Raw genomic sequence first — 22,156 nt, 5'->3', positions numbered from 1 at the left:
CATCAAAATGCCATTCAAGCCTACACAGCCACCTACGACATAGGAAAAGTAGTGGGGATGCGCCTGAGTCAAGCGCACTGGAGAATGATTTCCATGCTGTGCAAGGTTCTGCAGCCATTTGAACTTGCCACACGAGAAGTCAGTTCCGACACTGCCAGCTTGAATCAGGTGATTCCCCTGATCAGGCTTTTGCAGAAGCAGCTGGAGAAAGTGAGGGAGGAGCTGGTAAACCATTGCGATTCCACCAAGCATGTAGCTCTTGTGGATGAAGCCCTTCGTACGTTTTGCCAGGATCCGAGGGTGGTCACTCTTTTAAAGTCAGAGGAATACATTCTGCCCACCGTTCTCGATCCTAGGTTTAAAGCGTATGTTGTGTCTCGGACACAAGTCTACAGCGGTGCAAAGACCTGCTGGTCAGGAGATTGTCCTCTGAAGAGGACCGTGACATGCCACCAGCTCCACCTTCATTTTCATCACTGTTTGTGCAGTTCCAAAAAAGAGGAACTGCCATTTCTATTGCTACCTTCTTTCTTTCTATATTTAAAAGAAACTAAATAACTGCCATTTCTAGTACTACCTTCTTTCTTTCTATATTTAAAACCCCAAAAAAACCTGTCATTTCTATTACTACGTTAATTGTTTGTGCAGTCACAAAAAAGAGGAACTGCGCCCTTAACTGCTATGTTGGTTTTAGACGTCCATCCGGTGTCCGCCATCTGTTCCCTGGAATTCTGACCAGTTGAGGGTGTATTTATGATATTGTGGCCCCGGTATCAAATTGGGTACCAGGGCCACCCCACTACGCAGTCCAGATACTTGTTTGGTGGAATTCTGACCAGTTGAGGGTGTATTAATTATATTATGGCCCCGGTATCAAATTGGGTACCGGGGCCACCCCACTACGCAGTCCAGAATTTTTTTGGGGGGAATTCAGACCCATGGAGGGTTTTTTATTAATTATATTGTGGTGACCACTCCTCTACGCAGTCCAGATACATTTATTGGTGCGAATCATACAAGTTCAGGGTTTTTAAATTATATTGTGCTGACCACTCCTCTACACAGTCCAGATACATTTTTTGGTGCGATTCAGACCAGTTGATGGTTTTCTTATTATATTGTGGTGACCACTCCTCTACGCAGTCCAGATACATTTATTGGTGCGAATCATACAAGGTCAGGGTTTTTAAATTATATTGTGGTATTGTGGTGACCACTCCTCTACACAGTCCAGATACAATTTTTGGTGTAATTCAGACCAGTTGATGGTTTTCTTATTATATTGTGCTGACCACTCCTCTACGCAGTCCAGATACATTTATTGGTGCGAATCATACAAGGTCAGGGTTTTTAAATTATATTGTGGTGACCACTCCTCTACACAGTCCAGATACAATTTTTGGTGTAATTCAGACCAGTTGATGGTTTTCTTATTATATTGTGGTGACCACTCCTCTACGCAGTCCAGATACATTGATTGGTGCGAATCATACAAGTTCAGGGTTTTTAAATTATATTGTGGTGACCACTCCTCTACGCAGTCCAGATACATTTATTGGTGCGAATCATACAAGTTCAGGGTTTTTAAATTATATTGTACTGACCACTCCTCTACGCAGTCCAGATACATTTTTTGGTGCGATTCATACCAGTTGATGGTTTTCTTATTATATTGTGGTGACCACTCCTCTACACAGTCCAGATACATTTATTGGTGCGAATCATACAAGTTCAGGGTTTTTAAATTATATTGTGGTGACCACTCCTCTACGCTGTCCAGGTACATTTTTTGGTGCGATTCAGACCAGTTGATGGTTTTCTTATTATATTGTGGTGACCACTCCTCTACGCAGTCCAGATACATTGATTGGTGCGAATCATACAAGTTCAGGGTTTTTAAATTATATTGTGGTGACCACTCCTCTACGCAGTCCAGATACATTTATTGGTGCGAATCATACAAGTTCAGGGTTTTTAAATTATATTGTGCTGACCACTCCTCTACGCAGTCCAGATACATTTTTTGGTGCGATTCATACCAGTTGATGGTTTTCTTATTATATTGTGGTGACCACTCCTCTACACAGTCCAGATACATTTATTGGTGCGAATCATACAAGTTCAGGGTTTTTAAATTATATTGTGGTGACCACTCCTCTACGCTGTCCAGGTACATTTTTTGGTGCGATTCAGACCAGTTGACGGTTTTCTTATTATATTGTGCTGACCACTCCTCTACGCAGTCCAGATACATTTATTGGTGCGAATCATACAAGGTCAGGGTTTTTAAATTATATTGTGGTGACCACTCCTCTACACAGTCCAGATACAATTTTTGGTGTAATTCAGACCAGTTGATGGTTTTCTTATTATATTGTGGTGACCACTCCTCTACGCAGTCCAGATACATTGATTGGTGCGAATCATACAAGTTCAGGGTTTTTAAATTATATTGTGGTGACCACTCCTCTACGCAGTCCAGGTACATTTTTTGGTGCGATTAAGACCAGTTGATGGTTTTCTTATTATATTGTGGGGACCACTCCTCTACGCAGTCCAGAAAGATACCTCGTTGCAACGTTTTGGACTAATAACAATATTGTGAGGTGTTCAGAATACACTGTAAATTAGTGGAAATGATTGTTATTGAATGCTATTGAGGTTAATAATAGCGTAGGAGTGAAAATAAGCCCAAAAACTTGATTTTTGAACTTTTTATGCTTTTTTTAAAAAAAATCCAAGACCTTAAATCCGAACCAAAACCTTTCGGCAGGTGTTTTGCGAAACAAATCCGAACCCAAAACATCGAGAAAATCCGAATCCAAAACACAAAACACGAGACACCAAAAGTCGCCGGTGCACATCTCTAGTATATAGTACAGTATATACAGTGATGATAGATGTATATAGTACAGTATATACAGTGATGATAGATGTATATAGTACAGTATATACAGTGATGATAGATGTATATAGTACAGTATACATAGTGATGATATATATATATATATATAGTACAGTATATACAGTGATGATAGATGTATATAGTACAGTATATACAGTGATGATAAATATATAGTACAGTATATACAGTGATGATAGATGTATATAGTACAATATATACAGTGATGATAGATATATAGTACAGTATATACAGTGATGATAGATGTATATAGTACAGTATACACAGTGATGATAGATGTATATAGTACAGTATATACAGTGATGATAGATGTATATAGTACAGTATATACAGTGATGATAGATGTATATAGTACAGTATATACAGTGATGATAGATGTATATAGTACAGTATATACAGTGATGTTAGATGTATATAGTACAGTATATACAGTGATAATTGATACATTGTAGCGATGAGATTACTGGGAGCACATGGTGAGTGACGTCACAGCACTTACCTGCTCTCTCCTCGCCCTCTGATTGGTGGACTCTGCCATGACGTCGGGCCGGCTTTGGGTATCTGCTCCGGGTGCTGGAGGACAGATCGGGGCTATGGACCTTCTGCTGCTGGGGCTGCTGCTCCCGGCGCTGCCGGTGCTCGGCTCCGATGGTGACCGGGGGGAAGAGGCTGTCAGCCCGGGCGGCTTCCAGGTGGTGCGCTGGGAATGGCACATGGTCCAGACTCCTTACCTGGTGGCCGTGTGGATGCTGGTGGCCAGTCTGGCCAAGATCGGTAAGTGTGCCCCGTGCCCGGACCAGTAGTGCTGCCCCCAGCTGCCCTGTGTGTCTCTCTGCCCTCTGCTGGTGCCCTGTGTAATACCCACTCACTGCCCTGCACTGTGCCCTCTCTCTATACCACTAATACCCTGCACTGTGCCCTCTCTCTATACCACTAATACCCTGCACTGTGCCCTCTCCCTATACCACTAATACCCTGCACTGTGCCCTGTCCCTATACCACTAATACCCTGCACTGTGCCCACTCCCTATACCACTAATACCCTGCACTGTGCCCTCTCCCTGTACCACTAATACCCTGCACTGTGCCCTCTCCCTATACCACTAATACCCTGCACTGTGCCCTCTCCCTATACCACTAATACCCTGCACTGTGCCCTCTCCCTGTACCACTAATACCCTGCACTGTGCCCTCTCCCTGTACCACTAATACCCTGCACTGTGCCCTCTCCCTATACCACTAATACCCTGCACTGTGCCCTCTCCCTATACCACTAATACCCTGCACTGTGCTCTCTCCCTATACCACTAATACCCTGCACTGTGCCCTCTCTCTATACCACTAATACCCTGCACTGTGCCCTCTCTCTATACCACTAATACCCTGCACTGTGCCCTCTCTCTATACCACTAATACCCTGCACTGTGCCCTCTCCCTATACCACTAATACCCTGCACTGTGCTCTCTCCCTATACCATTAATACCCTGCACTGTGCCCTCTCTCTATACCACTAATACCCTGCACTGTGCCCTCTCCCTATACCACTAATACCCTGCACTGTGCCCTCTCCCTATACCAGTAATACTCTGCACTGTACATACTCCCTGTACCACTAATACTGTGTACTGTGCCCTCTCCCTATACCAGTAATACTCTGCACTGTGCCCTCTCCCTATACCAGTAATACTCTGCACTGTGCCCTCTCCCTATACCACTAATACCCTGCACTGTGCCCTCTTCTTATACCACTAATACCTTGCACTGTGCCCTCTCCCTATACCTCTAATACCTTGCACTGTGCCCTCTCCTTATACCACTAATACCCTGCACTGTGCCCTCTCCCTATACCACTAATGCTCTGCTCTGTGCCCTCTCCCTATACCACTAATACCCTGCACTGTGCCCTCTCCCTATACCACTAATACCCTGCACTGTGCCCTCTCCCTATACCACTAATACCCTGCACTGTGCCCTCTCCCTTTACCACTAATACCCTGCACTGTCCCCACTCCCTATACCACTAATACCCTGCACTGTGCCCTCTCCCTGTACCACTAATACCCTGCACTGTGCCCTCTCCCTATACCACTAATACTCTGCATTGTGCCCTCTCCCTATACCAGTAATACTCTGCACTGTGCCCTCTCCCTATACCACTAATACCCTGCACTGTGCCCTCTTCTTATACCACTAATACCTTGCACTGTGCCCTCTCCCTATACCTCTAATACCTTGCACTGTGCCCTCTCCTTATACCACTAATACCCTGCACTGTGCCCTCTCCCTATACCACTAATGCTCTGCTCTGTGCCCTCTCCCTATACCACTAATACCCTGCACTGTGCCCTCTCCCTATACCACTAATACCCTGCACTGTGCCCTCTCCCTATACCACTAATACCCTGCACTGTGCCCTCTCCCTTTACCACTAATACCCTGCACTGTGCCCACTCCCTATACCACTAATACCCTGCACTGTGCCCTCTCCCTGTACCACTAATACCCTGCACTGTGCCCTCTCCCTATACCACTAATACCTTGCACTGTGCCCTCTCCCTATACCTCTAATACCTTGCACTGTGCCCTCTCCTTATACCACTAATACCCTGCACTGTGCCCTCTCCCTATACCACTAATGCTCTGCTCTGTGCCCTCTCCCTATACCACTAATACCCTGCACTGTGCCCTCTCCCTATACCACTAATACCCTGCACTGTGCCCTCTCCCTATACCACTAATACCCTGCACTGTGCCCTCTCCCTTTACCACTAATACCCTGCACTGTGCCCACTCCCTATACCACTAATACCCTGCACTGTGCCCTCTCCCTATACCACTAATACCCTGCACTGTGCCCTCTCCCTATACCACTAATACCCTGCACTGTGCCCTCTCCCTATACCACTAATACCCTGCACTGTGCCCTCTCCCTATACCACTAATACCCTGCACTGTGCCCTCTCCCTATACTACTAATACCCTGCACTGTGCCCTCTCCCTATACCACTAATACTCTGCATTGTGCCCTCTCCCTATACCACTAATTCCTTGCACTGTGCCCTCTCCCTATACCACTAATACCCTGCACTGTGCCCTCTCCCTATACTACTAATACCCTGCACTGTGCCCTCTCACTATACCACTAATACTCTGCATTGTGCCCTCTCCCTATACCACTAATTCCTTGAACTGTGCCCTCTCCCTATACCTCTAATACCCTGCACTGTGCCCTCTCCCTATACCACTAATACCCTGCACTGTGCCCTCTCCCTATACCACTAATACCCTGCACTGTGACCTCTCCCTATACCACTAATTCCTTGCACTGTGCCCTCTCCTTATACCACTAATTCCTTGCACTGTGCCCTCTCCCTATACCTCTAATACCCTGCACTGTGCCCTCTCCCTAAACCACTAATACCCTGCACTGTGCCCTCTCCCTATACCACTAATTCCTTGCAATGTGCCCTCTCCCTATACCACTAATTCCTTGAACTGTGCCCTCTCCCTATACCTCTAATACCCTGCACTGTGCCCTCTCCCTATACCACTAATACCCTGCACTGTGCCCTCTCCCTATACCACTAATACCCTGCACTGTGCCTTCTCCCTATACCACTAATTCCTTGCACTATCCCCTCTTCTTATACCACTAATTCCTTGCACTGTGCCCTCTCCCTATACCTCTAATACCCTGCACTGTGCCCTCTCCCTGTACCACTAATACCCTGCACTGTGCCCTCTCCCTATACCACTAATTCTTTGAACTGTGCCCTCTCCCTATACCACTAATACCCTGCACAGTGCCCTCTCCCTATACCACTAATACCCTGCACTGTGCCCTCTCCCTATACCACTAATTCCTTGAACTGTGCCCTCTCCCTATACCTCTAATCCTCTGTACCTTGCCCTCTCTCTATACCACTAATACTCTGTTCTGTGCCCTTCTCCCTATACCACTAATACCCTGCACTGTGCCCTCTCCCTGTACCACTAATTCCTTGCACTGTGCCCTCTCCCTATACCTCTAATACCCTGCACTGTGCCCTCTTCCTATACCACTAATTCCTTGCACTGTGCCCTCTCCCTATACCACTAATTCCTTGAACTGTGCCCTCTCCCTATACCACTAATTCCTTGAACTGTGCCCTCTCCCTATACCACTAATACCATGCACTGTGCCCTCTCCCTATACCACTAATTCCTTGAACTGTGCCCTCTCCCTATACCACTAATACCCTGCACTGTGCCCTCTCCCTATACCACTAATACCCTGCCTTGTGCCCTCTCCCTATACCACTAATTCCTTGAACTGTGCCCTCTCCCTATACCTCTAATACCCTGCACTGTGCCCTCTCCCTATACCACTAATACCCTGCACTGTGCCCTCTCCCTATACCACTAATACCATGCACTGTGCCCTCTCCCTATACCACTAATTCCTTGAACTGTGCCCTCTCCCTATACCACTAATTCCTTGAACTGTGCCCTCTTCCTATACCACTAATACCCTGCACAGTGCCCTCTCCCTATACCACTAATACCCTGCACTGTGCCCTCTCCCTATACCACTAATACCCTGCACTGTGCCCTCTCCCTATACCACTAATTCCTTGAACTGTGCCCTCTCCCTATACCTCTAATACCCTGCACTGTGCCCTCTCCCTATACCACTAATACCCTGCACTGTGCCCTCTCCCTATACCACTAATACCATGCACTGTGCCCTCTCCCTATACCACTAATTCCTTGTACTGTGCCCTCTCCCTATACCACTAATTCATTGAACTGTGCCCTCTCCCTATACCACTAATACCCTGCACAGTGCCCTCTCCCTATACCACTAATACCCTGCACTGTGCCCTCTCCCTATACCACTAATACCCTGCACTGTGCCCTCTCCCTATACCACTAATACCCTGCACTGTGCTCTCTCCCTATACCACTAATACCTTGCACTGTGCCCTCTCCCTATATCACTAATACCTTGCACTGTGCCCTCTCCCTATACCACTAATTCCTTGCACTGTGCCCTCTCCCTATACCTCTAATACCCTGCACTGTGCCCTCTCCCTATACCACTAATACCCTGCTCTGTGCCCTCTCCCTATACCACTAATTCCTTGCACTGTGCCCTCTCCCTATACCACTAATACCATGCACTGTGCCCTCTCCCTATACCACTAATTCCTTGAACTGTGCCCTCTCCCTATACCACTAATTCCTTGAACTGTGCCCTCTCCCTATACCACTAATTCCTTGAACTGTGCCCTCTCCCTATACCACTAATACCCTGCACAGTGCCCTCTCCCTATACCACTAATACCCTGCACTGTGCCCTCTCCCTATACCACTAATACCCTGCACTGTGCCCTCTCCCTATACCACTAATACCCTGCACTGTGCTCTCTCCCTATACCACTAATACCTTGCACTGTGCCCTCTCCCTATATCACTAATACCTTGCACTGTGCCCTCTCCCTATACCACTAATTCCTTGCACTGTGCCCTCTCCCTATACCTCTAATACCCTGCACTGTGCCCTCTCCCTATACCACTAATACCCTGCTCTGTGCCCTCTCCCTATACCACTAATTCCTTGCACTGTGCCCTCTCCCTATACCACTAATACCATGCACTGTGCCCTCTCCCTATACCACTAATTCCTTGAACTGTGCCCTCTCCCTATACCACTAATTCCTTGAACTGTGCCCTCTCCCTATACCACTAATACCCTGCACTGTGCCCTCTCCCTATACCACTAATACCATGCACTGTTCCCTCTCCCTATACCACTAATTCCTTGAACTGTGCCCTCTCCCTATACCACTAATTCCTTGAACTGTGCCCTCTCCCTATACCACTAATACCCTGCACTGTGCCCTCTCCCTATACCACTAATACCATGCACTGTGCCCTCTCCCTATACCACTAATTCCTTGAACTGTGCCCTCTCCCTATACCACTATTTCCTTGAACTGTGCCCTCTCCCTATACCACTAATACCCTGCACAGTGCCCTCTCCCTATACCACTAATACCCTGCACTGTGCCCTCTCCCTCTCCTATACCACTAATACCCTGCACTCTGCCCTCTCCCTATACCACTAATACCCTGCACTGTGCTCTCTCCCTATACCTCTAATACCTTGCACTGTGCCCTCTCCCTATATCACTAATACCCTGCACTGTGCCCTCTCCCTATACCACTAATTCCTTGCACTGTGCCCTCTCCTTATACCTCTAATACCCTGCACTGTGCCCTCTCCCTATACCACTAATACCCTGCTCTGTGCCCTCTCCCTATACCACTAATACCCTGCTCTGTGCCCTCTCCCTATACCACTAATACTCTGTAGTGTGCCCTCTCCCTATACCACTAATACTCTGTACTGTGCCCTCTCCCTATACCACTAATACTCTGTACTGTGCCCTCTCCCTATACCACTAATACTCTGTACCTTGCCCTCTCTATATACCAATAATACTCTGTTCTGTGCCCTCTCCCTATAACACTAATAGTCTGTAGTTTGCCCTTTCACTGTACCCTTCATATTCTGTACTGTGTCCTCTCACTGTACCCTTCATACCCTGTAATGTACCTTCTCAGTGTACCCTTACTACCCTCACTGTGCCCTCTCCCTATACCACTTATGTCTTCTCACTGTACCCTTCATACCCTGCACTGTGCCCTCTCACTATTCCCTTTATATTCTGTATCGTGCCCTCTCACTTTCTATCCTTCTCTTGCTTTTTGATAATAATATGGTGTCTCTATGGGGCAGGAGTGAGGATAAAATTCAGAGTTCCCCCTTCTCCTAGAGGCTACCAGCCACATGCTGAAAAGTTCCTGGGCTCTTTTTACCCCTCTTCCGGTAATGGGGGTTTTAGGGTAATTATCAATATTGGGACGCCTGGGGGGTAATTTTATCAAGCTGCAAATTTACTATGGGTTTGAACATTGGAGATGTTACTTATAGCAGCCAATCATATTCCAGCTATCTTTGTGAATGTACTAAATAAATGATCACTAGAATCTGATTGGTTGCTATAGGCAACATCTCCACTTTTCAAACTCACCAGAACCTTGCAGCTTGATACATTTATCCCCTGGAGTTAAAGAATTGCACCTCAGTACTCCCAGTATTATGGACATCAAAAGAATAATAAAAAAAATAACAAACATTATTCAAATAACATTTAATTGAATAAAAGATACTGCCAAACAGTTCTCCACCATTGTATTAAATAGATCAAAGCAATATTTCTAAAAAAATTTGATACATCATCATTCAAATGAGGGTATAAACCCATTAAAATCATCCCCCAGGCACACTACCCCAGGGTCTCTAACACCAGCCAATGACAAGCGGACAGAGTAAGATTGCGGTATATTTGCTAAACTGCGGGTTTGAAAAAGTAGAGATGTTGCCTATGACAACCAATCAGATTCTAGCTGTCATGTTGTAGAATGTACTAAATATATGATAGCTAGAATCTGATTGGTTGCTGTATGCAACATCTCCACTTTTTCAAACCCGCAGTTTAGTAAATATACCCCCATGTATTATTCTACCGTATGATTGTATCCTGTAGCTTAGTAGAACTGCTGGTGATGAAATTAAATTGAGAGAAGACGGCATCTGATTATATATATTTCTGTAAAGTGACTGACGGCAGCTACAGTCTGCTACTTAGTTCGTACAGTGGAGAAGTCCAGAGTGCAATAGCTAACGCTATCTATTTCATATATATCTCATAATGATCGCTCTCCCAACAATCACTCTACTATCTCCCTTATACCTGGATCTTATTTTTTGCTAAAAGGCTCAGGAACACAGCCCTTGCACCTAGTTTGCCAAATGGTATCATCATCATCATCATCATCATTTATTTATATAGCGCCAACATATTCCGTAGCGCTTTTACAATTGGGGACAAACATAGTAAACTAATAAACAAACTGGGTAAAACAGACAAACTGGGTAAAACAGACAAAGAGGCCCTGCTCGCAAGCTTACAATCTATGGGGATATCATAGTCTTTAATTTTTAAAGATCATTGTAACTATCCTCCCAGCATATGCCAGTTTTTCCCACTTATTTTCTATCTGCAAATTAAGCACTATCACATCTCTCTATATATCACATGCTATGTTAAATATATTTCTATAAATGGTACACAATCCTTTTGTTCACATTGGAACAGTGTGTGTTTCTTGGCGACAGCACCCTCTTAATCTCTCAATTTATCCCACACCATCAATCTAATTAAGTATATGTTTAAATCTCTTTATCCATTCCCAGCTGAATTTATCCCTCTCTGTACTTTAGACCAATGTGTAACTTTCTATATCCTTCTTCTGACCTCCCTTCCATCTGACCGCTGTAATCTGTACTCTTCCTGAATCCTCCAAATGTAGTCACATTAAGCCACTGGTATAAAGTCCTACTGTGATTTTCTCCATACTGGGAAACAACCATTGTACGGATAGTGGCCCTCAAGGACCAACAGGAGCAGCCCCTAAAATGATTACAATGGTGTCTTTGCAGTACTGCCAGTGTTTAATACTATTATATGTATTGTTGTATTGTGTGATACAGTTGTAGACCACGGTGGCTCAGTGGTTAGCACTTCTGCCTCACAGCACTGGAGTCATGAGTTCGATTCCCGACCATGGCCTTATCTGTAAGGAGTTTGTATGTTCTCCCCGTGTTTGCGTGGGTTTCCTCCGGGTGCTCCGATTTCCTCCCACACTCCAAAAAAACATACTGGTAGGTTAATTGGCTGCTATTAAATTACCCTTAGTCTCTCTCGGTCTGTGTGTGTGTGTGTTAGGGGATTTAGATTATAAGCTCCAGTGGGGCAGGGACTGATGTGAATGAGTTCTCTGTACAGCAGAATTAGTGGCGCTATATATAAATAAGTAGATAATGATGATAGTTGCAGTTTTTACTTATTTGCCTCGTTTCCCCCTCTGGGTGTGGTGGTAGTGTGTTTTGTATAATTCCCACCTGTTATTACCCTATGCCATCCACCCGGCTCAGTCTCTCCCACCCCAGGATTCTCTTAGGGTACAGTTGTATAGGGTAGCAGAGTATCCCAGGTATCCCTCAGACTGATCTCACACTCACTCCATCTCATCACTCAGGATCTCTCTCTCTCTATAATTGCACCAATTCCTAACTCTGTAACACGCAGCATCTCTACTGTGTGCAGTCACACGGCTACCAAACTCCACTCCGAACAGCCTGTTACAAAGTCACACCCGAACATATAACTTATGAGCCATAACAATCTATCAACTCGTTTACCGAATCGATCAATCCCAGCACATGAGTTCAGTCCCGCGAAAACTCTCATCCTGCCAAACAGGGCATCGCACTCACTCTCTCACACCTTCTGGGGTGCTACACTTATATTTAACAAAATAATCTTCTAGTTTCAAATGTGCTAATCCTACATAGGGACTTTTATTATTATTATTATTATTATTTATTTATAGGGCGCCACTAGGTATCCGTAGCGCCGTACAGGGACAGACAGAAATACAGTACAGGGTGAGACATCACGGAACAGTTAACAAAAAGCACAGTAACTCAGAAGCTCAAAATACAGCTAGATGACAGGCGAGAGCCCCAGCGGGGTAGCTAGAGGGGTAGAAGGGCCTCACGGAAGAGACAAGGAGCTGGAGAGCAGAGTTAAGGTGGTGGAGAACAGGAGGAGAGGAGGCCCTGCTCCAAGGAGCGTACAATCTAAGGGGAGGGTAGGACGGACAGAGACGCAAGGGTAGGAGGAGGAGAGGGGGAGAGTGGAGGCAAAGACGGAGGGGAGGGGGGGAGAGGAGAGCGACGAGGAGGAAGATAGGTGGGAGACAGGAAGGAGGGCAGTTAAGTGGGGGACTGGAAGGCTATAAGGAAGAGGTGGGTTCTGGACAAGTTGGGTGAAGTTCTGATGGAGCGAGGGAGCTGGTTCCAGTGGAGTGGGGCAGCACGGGAGAAGTCTTGGATGCGAGCGTGGGAGGAGGTGACCAGGGGGGAAGAGAGGCGACGGTCATTGGCCGAACGCAGAGGGCGGGATGGAGCATGGATGGAGATGTAGGGAGCGGTGGAGTTGGAGAGGGCCTTGAAGGTAAGTGTAAGGAGCTTGAACACGATTCTGTAGGGGAAGGGGAGCCAGTGAAGGGATTGGTAGAGGGGGGAGACAGAGGAGGAGCGGCGAGAAAGGAAAATAAGCCGAGCGGCAGCATTGAGAACGGAGCGAAGGAGGGCGAGATGAGAGCGGGGGATGCCAGTAAGGAGGAGGTTGCAGTAGTCTAAGCGGGAGATGATAAGAGAGTGGACAAGAGCTTTAGTGGCATCTTGGGAAAGGAAGGGCCGCATGCGTGCGATGTTGCGCAGCTGGAAGCCGCAAGATTTAGCAAGTGAGAGAATGTGAGGGGCAAAGGAGAGAGAGGAGTCGAGGATGACACAGAGGCAGCGAAGTTGAGGAACAGGGGAAAGAGAGGAGTTGAGTACAGTGATAGAGAGGTCGGAAGGGCAGGGGGAATGAGCAGGAGGAAAGACAATTAGTTCGGTTTTCGCAAGATTAAGTTTGAGAAATTTAGAGGACATCCAGGAGGAGATGGCAGAGAGGCAGTCGGACACCCTGGAGAGGAGGGAGGGAGAGAGATCAGGAGAGGAAAGGTAGAGTTGGGTGTCATCGGCATAGAGGTGGTACTTGAGACCAAAGGAGCTGATGAGTTTGCCCAGGGAAGAGGTGTAAAGAGAGAACAGTAGGGGTCCGAGAACAGAGCCTTGGGGGACCCCTACTGGAAGGGAGGAGGGGGGGGAGAGAGATCCAGAGGTGGTGACCGAGAAGGAACGGTCAGCAAGGTAAGAGGTGAACCAGGACAGGACGGAGCCAGAGAGGCCAAAGGATTGAAGGGTGTGGAGCAGGAGTGGGTGGTCAACGGTGTCAAAGGCCGCTGAGAGATCCAAGAGAATGAGAAGGGAGAAGTGGCCCCTGGCCTTAGCAGAATTGACTTGTCTCAATTAGCTTGAAACTCCAAGAAGTGGGAGTAATATTACTTTTAAAGCTAAATATTAAACCAGTGACGAGCAACTTGATACATATCAGGGGCCACATATACCACATCTACCCTTCAAAAGGGCCACATATTGCTCATAATCTTAGCAATAAATTAAAACAATACATTTAATCAAAGAAAGAGACCCCTATCTGAAATAACATATTTTAATGTAAGATAAACAAGTGTTCTACGTAATAAGAAACAAATCTGACATTAAAGTAGGAAGTATCTGGGGGGGCGCAGTTTAAGGCTCAGAGGGCCGCGTGTGGCCCAGGGGCCATCTGTTGCCTATCACTGTATTAAACAATCTCATTGTTAGGATGTAGCTGCTGCACTTGTTTCATCTCATACTGTTTCCTAGAACTGTTACCTGTCATGTATTTCTGAGTGCGAGGAAGATGTCCTTGTACATACAGTGTTACCATGGTGCATATTCAGCAAGCTCAAGTACTATTTATTGCTCTCTTGTTGTGTTGTTAAAATTGTCTCTTTCCACGAAGCGACTTAGCAGAGAGCTGCAGGATTGAGACTTGGAGCGGGAATGTGCATTGCGCAGTTGGGGTGGCCTGTGTTTTAAGTGTGTTTAATAATGCTCTACTGAAATGGCAGCATATAGAGAGAGCTCCGGGGGGCGCGCGGGGGAATATAATTCCGTAGAACGTGTAGGAAATCACACAATGTAGCAGAGTGGTGGAAAATCGCTGAATGTTATTGTAAGAGGGCGGAGAGGTGGTGATTCCATATTACATTACTGTGGGATCGTGGGAGACACAGAAACGGGTGGTCTTAGTTCTGCTCTACAGGGTCTCCAGTGGTGGTCAGTTTATTCCTCAACGGGACAAAGGGGGCTATTTATTACTGAATCCCAGCGAAAAGTCTAAATTCTTTTTTTCTTTAGCAGCAAAATCGGTTTTCGCCGCAGTTAACAAGAGTATAGCTAGCTCCCCCGGCAATACTGACCGATAAGGGCTACCTTGCTGATTTTCGGGGCCAGTGCCCACCACCGCAATAACTGCTAAATGCAACCTATGGCTGGCAAGAATCCTTTTTAGTGTATTGGGCAATTCAATAATGAGTTTCTATATGGCCTACACCAAGCCCTGTGCATTTGCATAGACCTGAAGCCGTCCAAGGGGTAAACGCAGGATTTGTAGAGGGGGGGTTTCCACACCACGCCGCCAGTGGGCGTGACCAGCATGCATGGGGGCGTGGCTATAATATTAGACAGTGCTTGGCTGCTCTCCATCTCTTACTATCTCCATAATATACATGGGCAATGCTGCGTGCACTGCGTTTAGGTGCACACAGCTCTCCCTTTTCAAGCAGAGCCGTGTGAAGCGGGGGCAGGGTCCAGCCACCTCAATTATACAGTGCCCCAGGCTTGGAGGGGGTTTCCAGGCACTAGGAACCCCCCCCCCCCTCGGTTTGCCTATGCTTGGGTAACTTGAGATTCTAATAGGATGAAGCTAAAATTAGAAGACTGGTCATAAGTAGCCAACATAATATATTCCCATATCTCTGTAGTTTCTTCCTCAGACTTATTATCTTGGCATAACATAAATAAGTTTTATCAAGGTACCATTAATTGATTTGAAAATATAGATGAGATATTACTAATGTTCCAAGTGGCTATTACTGCTTGAAATTACTGAGTTATGATTTATTATTGACATATGACAGCAAAGCCCCATTTTCAGCAGCTATTATTCCAGGGTCCTAATGACAAACTCTCACAGCACATCCTTAATCTTGTTTTAATGTTAATTGGTTATTACAGAAGCCATTGTAATTGTGTTATCACAGATGAAAACCCATTATTCTGTTCAATAAAGTCAGTTAATTGTTTTACCTTGTGTTGCAAGCTGCAGCATTTCTAAAGCGCAGTTCTGGAGGCAAAAATAGCCAAAAGGAAACCGCTTTCTCAAGAAACGCGTCGGTCTATTGTTGATTCGAGGGATGAAGGCTATTCTGTGGGTAACATTGCCGAGAAACTGAAGATTTCATACAAAGGTGCCCACTACGATCTGGAGGGAAAAGGACAAACTGGATCTAACCTGGATAGAGAAGGAAGCGGAATCATCTGCAACAGTAAAATGACGACTCCGGGATGCTGGTCAACTTGGCACCTCTGTGTCAAGTTAAAACTATATTTGAAACTGGCAAATAGGAAGCAAAGTTTAATATGGGGAAAGAACACGGACATTGGGCGGTGGGTGACTGAAATAGAGTTTTATGGACGGAAGAGTCTAAGTTTGAGGTGTTTGGCTCGAAAGAGGAGTCAGATGGGAGACATAGAGCAAAAGAAAGATCCTGGAGGAGGGTTTGATGCCTTGTGTCAAGCATGGCGGAGAAAACATAATAGTATGGGGCTGTTTTGAATAATGAACCAGAAAAGTTTTCGCTCTATATTACCACGGCATGCCATCCCCTGAGGTCAGCGTTTGGTTGGTACAAATTTAAGCCGGCAGTAGGACAACGGACCTAAGCATGGTCTGTTCGGCACCACCGCCTGATCTCAACCCTACTGAGCTGTTGTGGGATGAACTTGACCGTAAGGTAAGAGAAGAATCACCTATAAGCCGGTCGCACCTCTGGGAAGAGCTACAGAAGTCGTGGGTGCAAATTCCCCTGAATATCTTCAAAGACCGGCAGCTGGTTGTCAAACGTCTGGAAAGTTGTAATTGCTGCAAATGGAGGATTCTTTAAGGAATGTAAAGTTTGATGAATCAAACAGTTATGTGAAATAAAAATAATAAGTTAAGATTGTCAATGTATTGACTACGATTTCAGATCAATTTAATGGTTCCTTGATTAAAAAAAAGTATATATTTTTTTCCAAAACCAAGACATGTTTTGGTGATTCCAAAGTTTTGCACACAAGTGTATATAAAAGAAATACTAATAACATTTACCCATACAGTATATATGTAGAAGTTGTTGGCCTGTGTCTGATGCTATCTCACAACAACACGGTCCCTAATGACAACGGATGAAACTCGGGTGGTCAGACCAGGAGCTCTGTGGCCGAACGTTGTCAGATATGGCTACCTACGTTTGTGGCCATTTTGGACTCTGCTCTTGGCGCTTGGTCTGTGTAGCAGGATGGCGCTGTGTGGGTGGCATAAAACAGGGGTTGTAGCTGGCACATTGTGCTTATACAACAGAAGCCTGGGGAGATTGTTCATATTTCTTGGTCTTACACCCCTGAAGGGTTAACCAAGCTGCCTTGGACAATAAGGAGCGAGAACATTTGGCAGTAGGGTGTTAGAGTAAAATTAGGGTGGAAATATTATCCCTCTCTGACGCGGAGCAGATTAATATGCGCCGGTAATTTTCCTTTGTAATGGTAGTACTTGGAGTGAATCAGTTCTCATCGGGTGGGGGGTAAATTTTAGCAACAGGCTAGGAAGTGGTTTGCAGAGTCGGAGCTGTGTAGACCTTAAATGGTCCCACTTTTGGACAGCCTCTCGTGTACAAGTGCCCCTGCTGGGGAACCGTATCGCTGTGTCGAGAGAAGACTGAATCCCCCGGTCATTGGCGAAAGGCATCCATAGCAGAATTTGGGGAAGAGCATGACGATGCTGCTCCACCCTCCCTTGCCACCGCTCCACTCTCAGAAGGTGAGAGCGTGGGTCTTTTATGGAGGTCCCATTGTGGCTTCACTGCACCTGCCGAGGGCCCCTGTGTGTACTCAGAAGGGACCCTGTCCTGCTCTTTTTCACAGCGGGGCCTGTGAATGATTACCCAGGCCCCATAACCGACACACCCCAAGCCACTGCGTCCAGTCCTCCTCAATGCTAGTTAGATGCTCCTATTTAATAGAGGACCTCCCCTCCCCACCACATAACATTTAGCTGTAAGGGAAGGCAGGTAAAAATTTGTGTTTGTTCAGTTTAAATGTGGCCACACTGCTTCTTCTATATGTCCCCCTGGACGCAGGACGGATCATCCTCCCAGTTTTTCTATCTCTGCATTTTCTCTGACTGTACTTAGTCTGTAAATCTTGCAGACATCAGCACGCCTGCCTGGGGAAATCATGCAGTGTGGAATGATTATATAAATAACATATATTGGTGCTGTACACAGCTAGTTCTGACCGTGCGATGCTGTGCTGGCGTTATGTAACAGCACAGTGTGACCCGTACACTGCGCTTCAGGGAAGATTAGGTATCTTCAGTGATTAGGTATCTATCTAGGTTACAACTTGACATGTGGAGACGCACGGTCTTGTCTTGTCCAAGCAAACGTATATACAACAGACTGGTGTATTCATTGTGCGGATGTTCAGATGCATTAGTGGACCACATATGTCTGAGTCATTGATCTTTATTAAATGCCAATTTGGCTAATGGTGAAGGCTGGTTATAAGCTGAAGCAAGAGCTTATTGTCTTCTAGAGAACACAACACTTAATAAAAGCTACTAATTGCAGTTTGTTTTCCTGTCAGAAGACAAGTTTTATTTTCTGTATAGCAACGGTGGCCATTTTGTGTGCTGAACCAATATTTATGTGCAGCTTATCAATATATTAGGAGCCAGCATACTTCCCCCCTTTGTCCCAACTACCGGGAATTAGGGAGGTATGTGCTTACAATACTCTCTTTTTGCAATTTGGACCGGGATCAGTGCTGGGCAGTATGGCCTGTTGACCTTTGACCTCACTGTGGCGACCATTTTGTGGACTGAACCAATATTTCTGACTGTTCAGTTTTTCAGATCACTTGGAACCACTGACATCACTGAGGCAACTACATGACTGAATATACATGACACTAGTTCCTAGTGAAGTAATAGGCTGCATTTTCGGGAATAATGGCTAATTACTGTCTGTGTTCTTAGACATGGATGTCTGTTTTATAAGTTACCGGCTGTGCGGGTAACTTACATGTTAGAAGGATATTCTCTCTTGTAGTAATAAAGATTCTTTGCTTTTCCGTCCTTGGATTTAAATAGTGTATCTGGTAACTAGGGAAACGGATTCTTAATTTAGGAAGGTGTAATTAACTTGCCGGCTGTTTGCGGGGGAAGATGTCAGCTTAATGAAGCCCACTCCTTATAATTATTTATTGTGGTGGCAAATTAATTTCCAGGGTTTCAACCATCACATGTTTCTTTTTGTACAAGATATTTGTTCATATAACTATCACTTAAAGTGCACCCATCTCCTAGATATGGTGAGTCAGCCATGTTGTGGGCTGGACCAATAACTTTCATTCTCTCTCTCTCTCTCTCTCTCTCTCTCTCTCTCTCTCTCTCTCTCTCTCTCTCTCTCTCTCTCTCTCTCTCTCCTCTCTCTCCTCTCTTCTCTCTCTTCTCTCTCTTCTTCTCTCTCTTCTTCTCTCTCTTCTTCTCTCTCTTCTCTCTTCTTCTCTCTTCCTCTCTCTCTCTTCCTCTCTCTTCTCTCTCTCTCTTTTCTCTCTCTTCTCTCTCTTCTCTTCTCTCTCTCTTCTCTTCTCTCTCTCTTCTCTTCTCTCTCTCTTCTCTCCTCTCTCTCTTCTCTCTCTCCTCGCTTTCTCTTCTCTCTCTTCTCTCTCTTCTCTCTCTCCTCTCTCTTCTCTCTCTCCCCTCTCTTCTCTCTCTCCCCTCTCTCTCTCTCTTCTCTTCTCTCTCTCCTCTCTCTTCTCTCTCTCCTCTCTCCTTCTCTCTCTCCTCTCTCTCTCTCCTCTCTCCTCTCTCTCTTCTCTCTCTCTCTTCTTCTCTCTCTCTTCTCTCTCTTCTCTCTTCCTCTCTCTTCTCTCTCCTCTCTCTTCTCTCTCTTCTCTCTCCTCTCTCTCTCTCTTCTCTCTCTCTTCTCTCTTCTCTTCTCTCTCTCTTTTCTTCTCTCCTCTCTCTCTTTTCTTCTCTCCTCTCTCCTCTCTTCTCTCTCCTCGCTTTCTCTTCTCTCCTCTCTCTCTTCCCTCTCTCCTCTCTCTTCTCTCTCCTCTCTCTTCTCTCTCTCCTCTCTCTTCTCTCTCTCCTCTCTCTTCTCTCTCTCCTCTCTCTCCTCTCTCTCTCCTCTCTCTCCTCTCTCTCTCTCTCTCTCTCTCCCTCTCTCTCTCTCTCTCTCTCTCTCCTCTCTCTCTCTCTCCTCTCTCCTCTCTCTCTCTCTCTCCTCTCTTTCTCTCTCTCTCTCTTCTCCTCTCTTCTCCTCTCTTTCTCCTCTCTTTCTCCTCTCTTTTCTCCTCTCTTTCTCCTCTCTTCTCCTCTCTTCTCCTCTCTTCTTCTCTCTTCTTCTCTCTCTCTCTCTCTCTCTCTCTTATACATACACACACCAAACAAGGTCTGGGTAGGCTAAAGATAATTCCACATGCGCTGTAGTATTGTAGTATTGTATAGAGATATATTATTTTTATTTAATTTTTCCCCAGTTCAAGCAACAGTTTAGGCCCTGCCCATATAAGACAGGGAATTGATCTATCCTATTGGAGCCGTGATGGCGTATACGATTTTAAATGCTGTATCTTTAGGGGAAGCAGAGCTGCGAATTCTAGTAGGACGCCTTACATCACCTCTGACAGACAAAAAGAGTCGCTGACCACAAGGTGCAAGTCGAATGTTTTGCCCGTCGGGGTGTAGGTTAAGAAGCGGTCTTGTGTCAGAGGAGCTAAAACAGATTAGTGACCCTGGTTTGTGTTTTCGTGCTATGTTTACCGTCTGAAGCAAAGGGGTGAGTAACATCTGTTAAACGCAAACACAAAAATGGCACAAAAAAATAAACCGACAACGAACAAATAAATGTTTTAAGACTAATGTTTGTAATAGTAATGCTGATACACATAATACATAACTTTTCTAGCCCCAAAGCACGTTCTGAAACAGCTGTTTTAATCTAAATCGGAATCTTTGTTTCATTTTTAACGTCTTTTTTTTTTTTTTTTTAAACCAACATTTTTATTTATTTTTTCCTCCAACAAATGTTTATATTAATATATATTTTTTTCTTTTTTAAATATGTATTTTTTTCCTGTGCTTTGGGTGGTCTGTAACTTCAGTTTTTTGCAGTCGTTGAAGTGGGAATTTGGAAGTGCTGGTATGGAAACCTCTAGGGAATGACCCGGCGTTCCGGGGGCTGTTTAGGACCCCAGAAGGCATTTTACACAACCCCCAGACATCGCCATTTTCACATATACAAAACCTAACACACTTACCTTGACCTCTAGTCTGCAGGTAGCAACTTATGTCTCATTTACAAGCTTTGGTGGGATCTTTGGAAATCCCCCAAACCTTCTGAATGAAAGACCCCATAGCTGTATGCGTATAGGTACGTTAGTAAGGGGGGGTTTGTGCTGTGCAAAGCTTTTCTTTATTAATTTATTGCATTTATCAAACACTAATCTCTGTCATTGTGACTAGTAGTTACTATTATAGAGATAGGTTTGACCATACATCCCTGCAGTAAGTCATGTGTTCACCCTCTGCAGATCTGCATTACAATAAATATAATATGCTGTATTTATAGCCGAGCTGGTATAAAGCGAGATTCCTTTATTACATTTCACACCTTGCTGTTGATTACAGCTTTTTTTTTAATGCGTAGTTTCTATGCCCAGTCGTTGCTTTAGATCCCTCTACTGTGTTGTCATTGACAAAACAGCTGTTCTAAACAACGAGGCAGAGAGAGGGGCCACGCTGGAAGGTGCGTGCGACAGATTTGATTGGTCCACGTTGTCACACTGCTCCCCTCCCCCCCCTCCCTATGTCACGTCAAGTCTGCAAGGTCTCCAATCTGCCCATCACTGGTGGCCCCATATGCTGCACCCCATATTATATATTAAATAATGAAATGTGGGGCTTTTCAGGGAAGCTGGGGTAACAGAAGTCATAAATGTCCTTTATCAATGTATAATGTACTAGTGATGCTAATATATGTATAAACTCCTGTAAATAATATCTATATAATCGGTTTGTTCTGATGTCATCGCTTCTTGTGTATAGTAAAGAATAATGCACTCTCTACTGTAAATGATTCTTCATATTAGCAGTCATCATCATCATTTATTTATATAGCGCCACTAATTCTGCAGCGTTGTACAGAGAACTCACATCAGTCCCTGTCCCATTGGGGATTACAGTTTAAATTTCCTAACACACACACAGACAGACTAGGGTTAATGTGTTAGCAGCCAATTAACCTAATAGTATTAGTATGTTTTTTTTGATTGTGGGAGGAAACCCACGCAAACA

At 45.3% G+C, this 22,156-nt stretch overlaps 1 protein-coding gene across 4 annotated transcripts in view; it reads left to right on the top strand.

Moving 5' to 3' along the window:
* Positions 1-3,478: 3,478 nt before the first annotated feature.
* Positions 3,479-22,156, top strand: part of SLC9A5 (solute carrier family 9 member A5) — an 82,156-nt gene continuing 63,478 nt past the window's right edge. For 3 of the 4 annotated variants that reach the window (XR_012679588.1, XR_012679586.1, XM_075189268.1), the window contains exon 1: positions 3,479-3,697. Coding sequence is in view for 1 of the 4 variants with exons in the window: in XM_075189268.1 (XP_075045369.1) it covers positions 3,517-3,697 (181 nt within the window). In the remaining 3 variants the exon portion in view is untranslated. Of the gene's footprint in view, positions 3,698-20,544; positions 20,640-22,156 lie in introns of those variants that run through there. The other variant, XM_075189269.1, reaches the window with a different exon arrangement.

Source organism: Mixophyes fleayi, chromosome 10, assembly GCF_038048845.1.
Source record: "Mixophyes fleayi isolate aMixFle1 chromosome 10, aMixFle1.hap1, whole genome shotgun sequence".
Lineage (NCBI taxonomy): Eukaryota > Metazoa > Chordata > Amphibia > Anura > Limnodynastidae > Mixophyes > Mixophyes fleayi.
The sequence above is the reverse complement of the archived record's forward strand: the minus strand, read 5'-3'. Positions and strand labels throughout refer to the sequence as shown.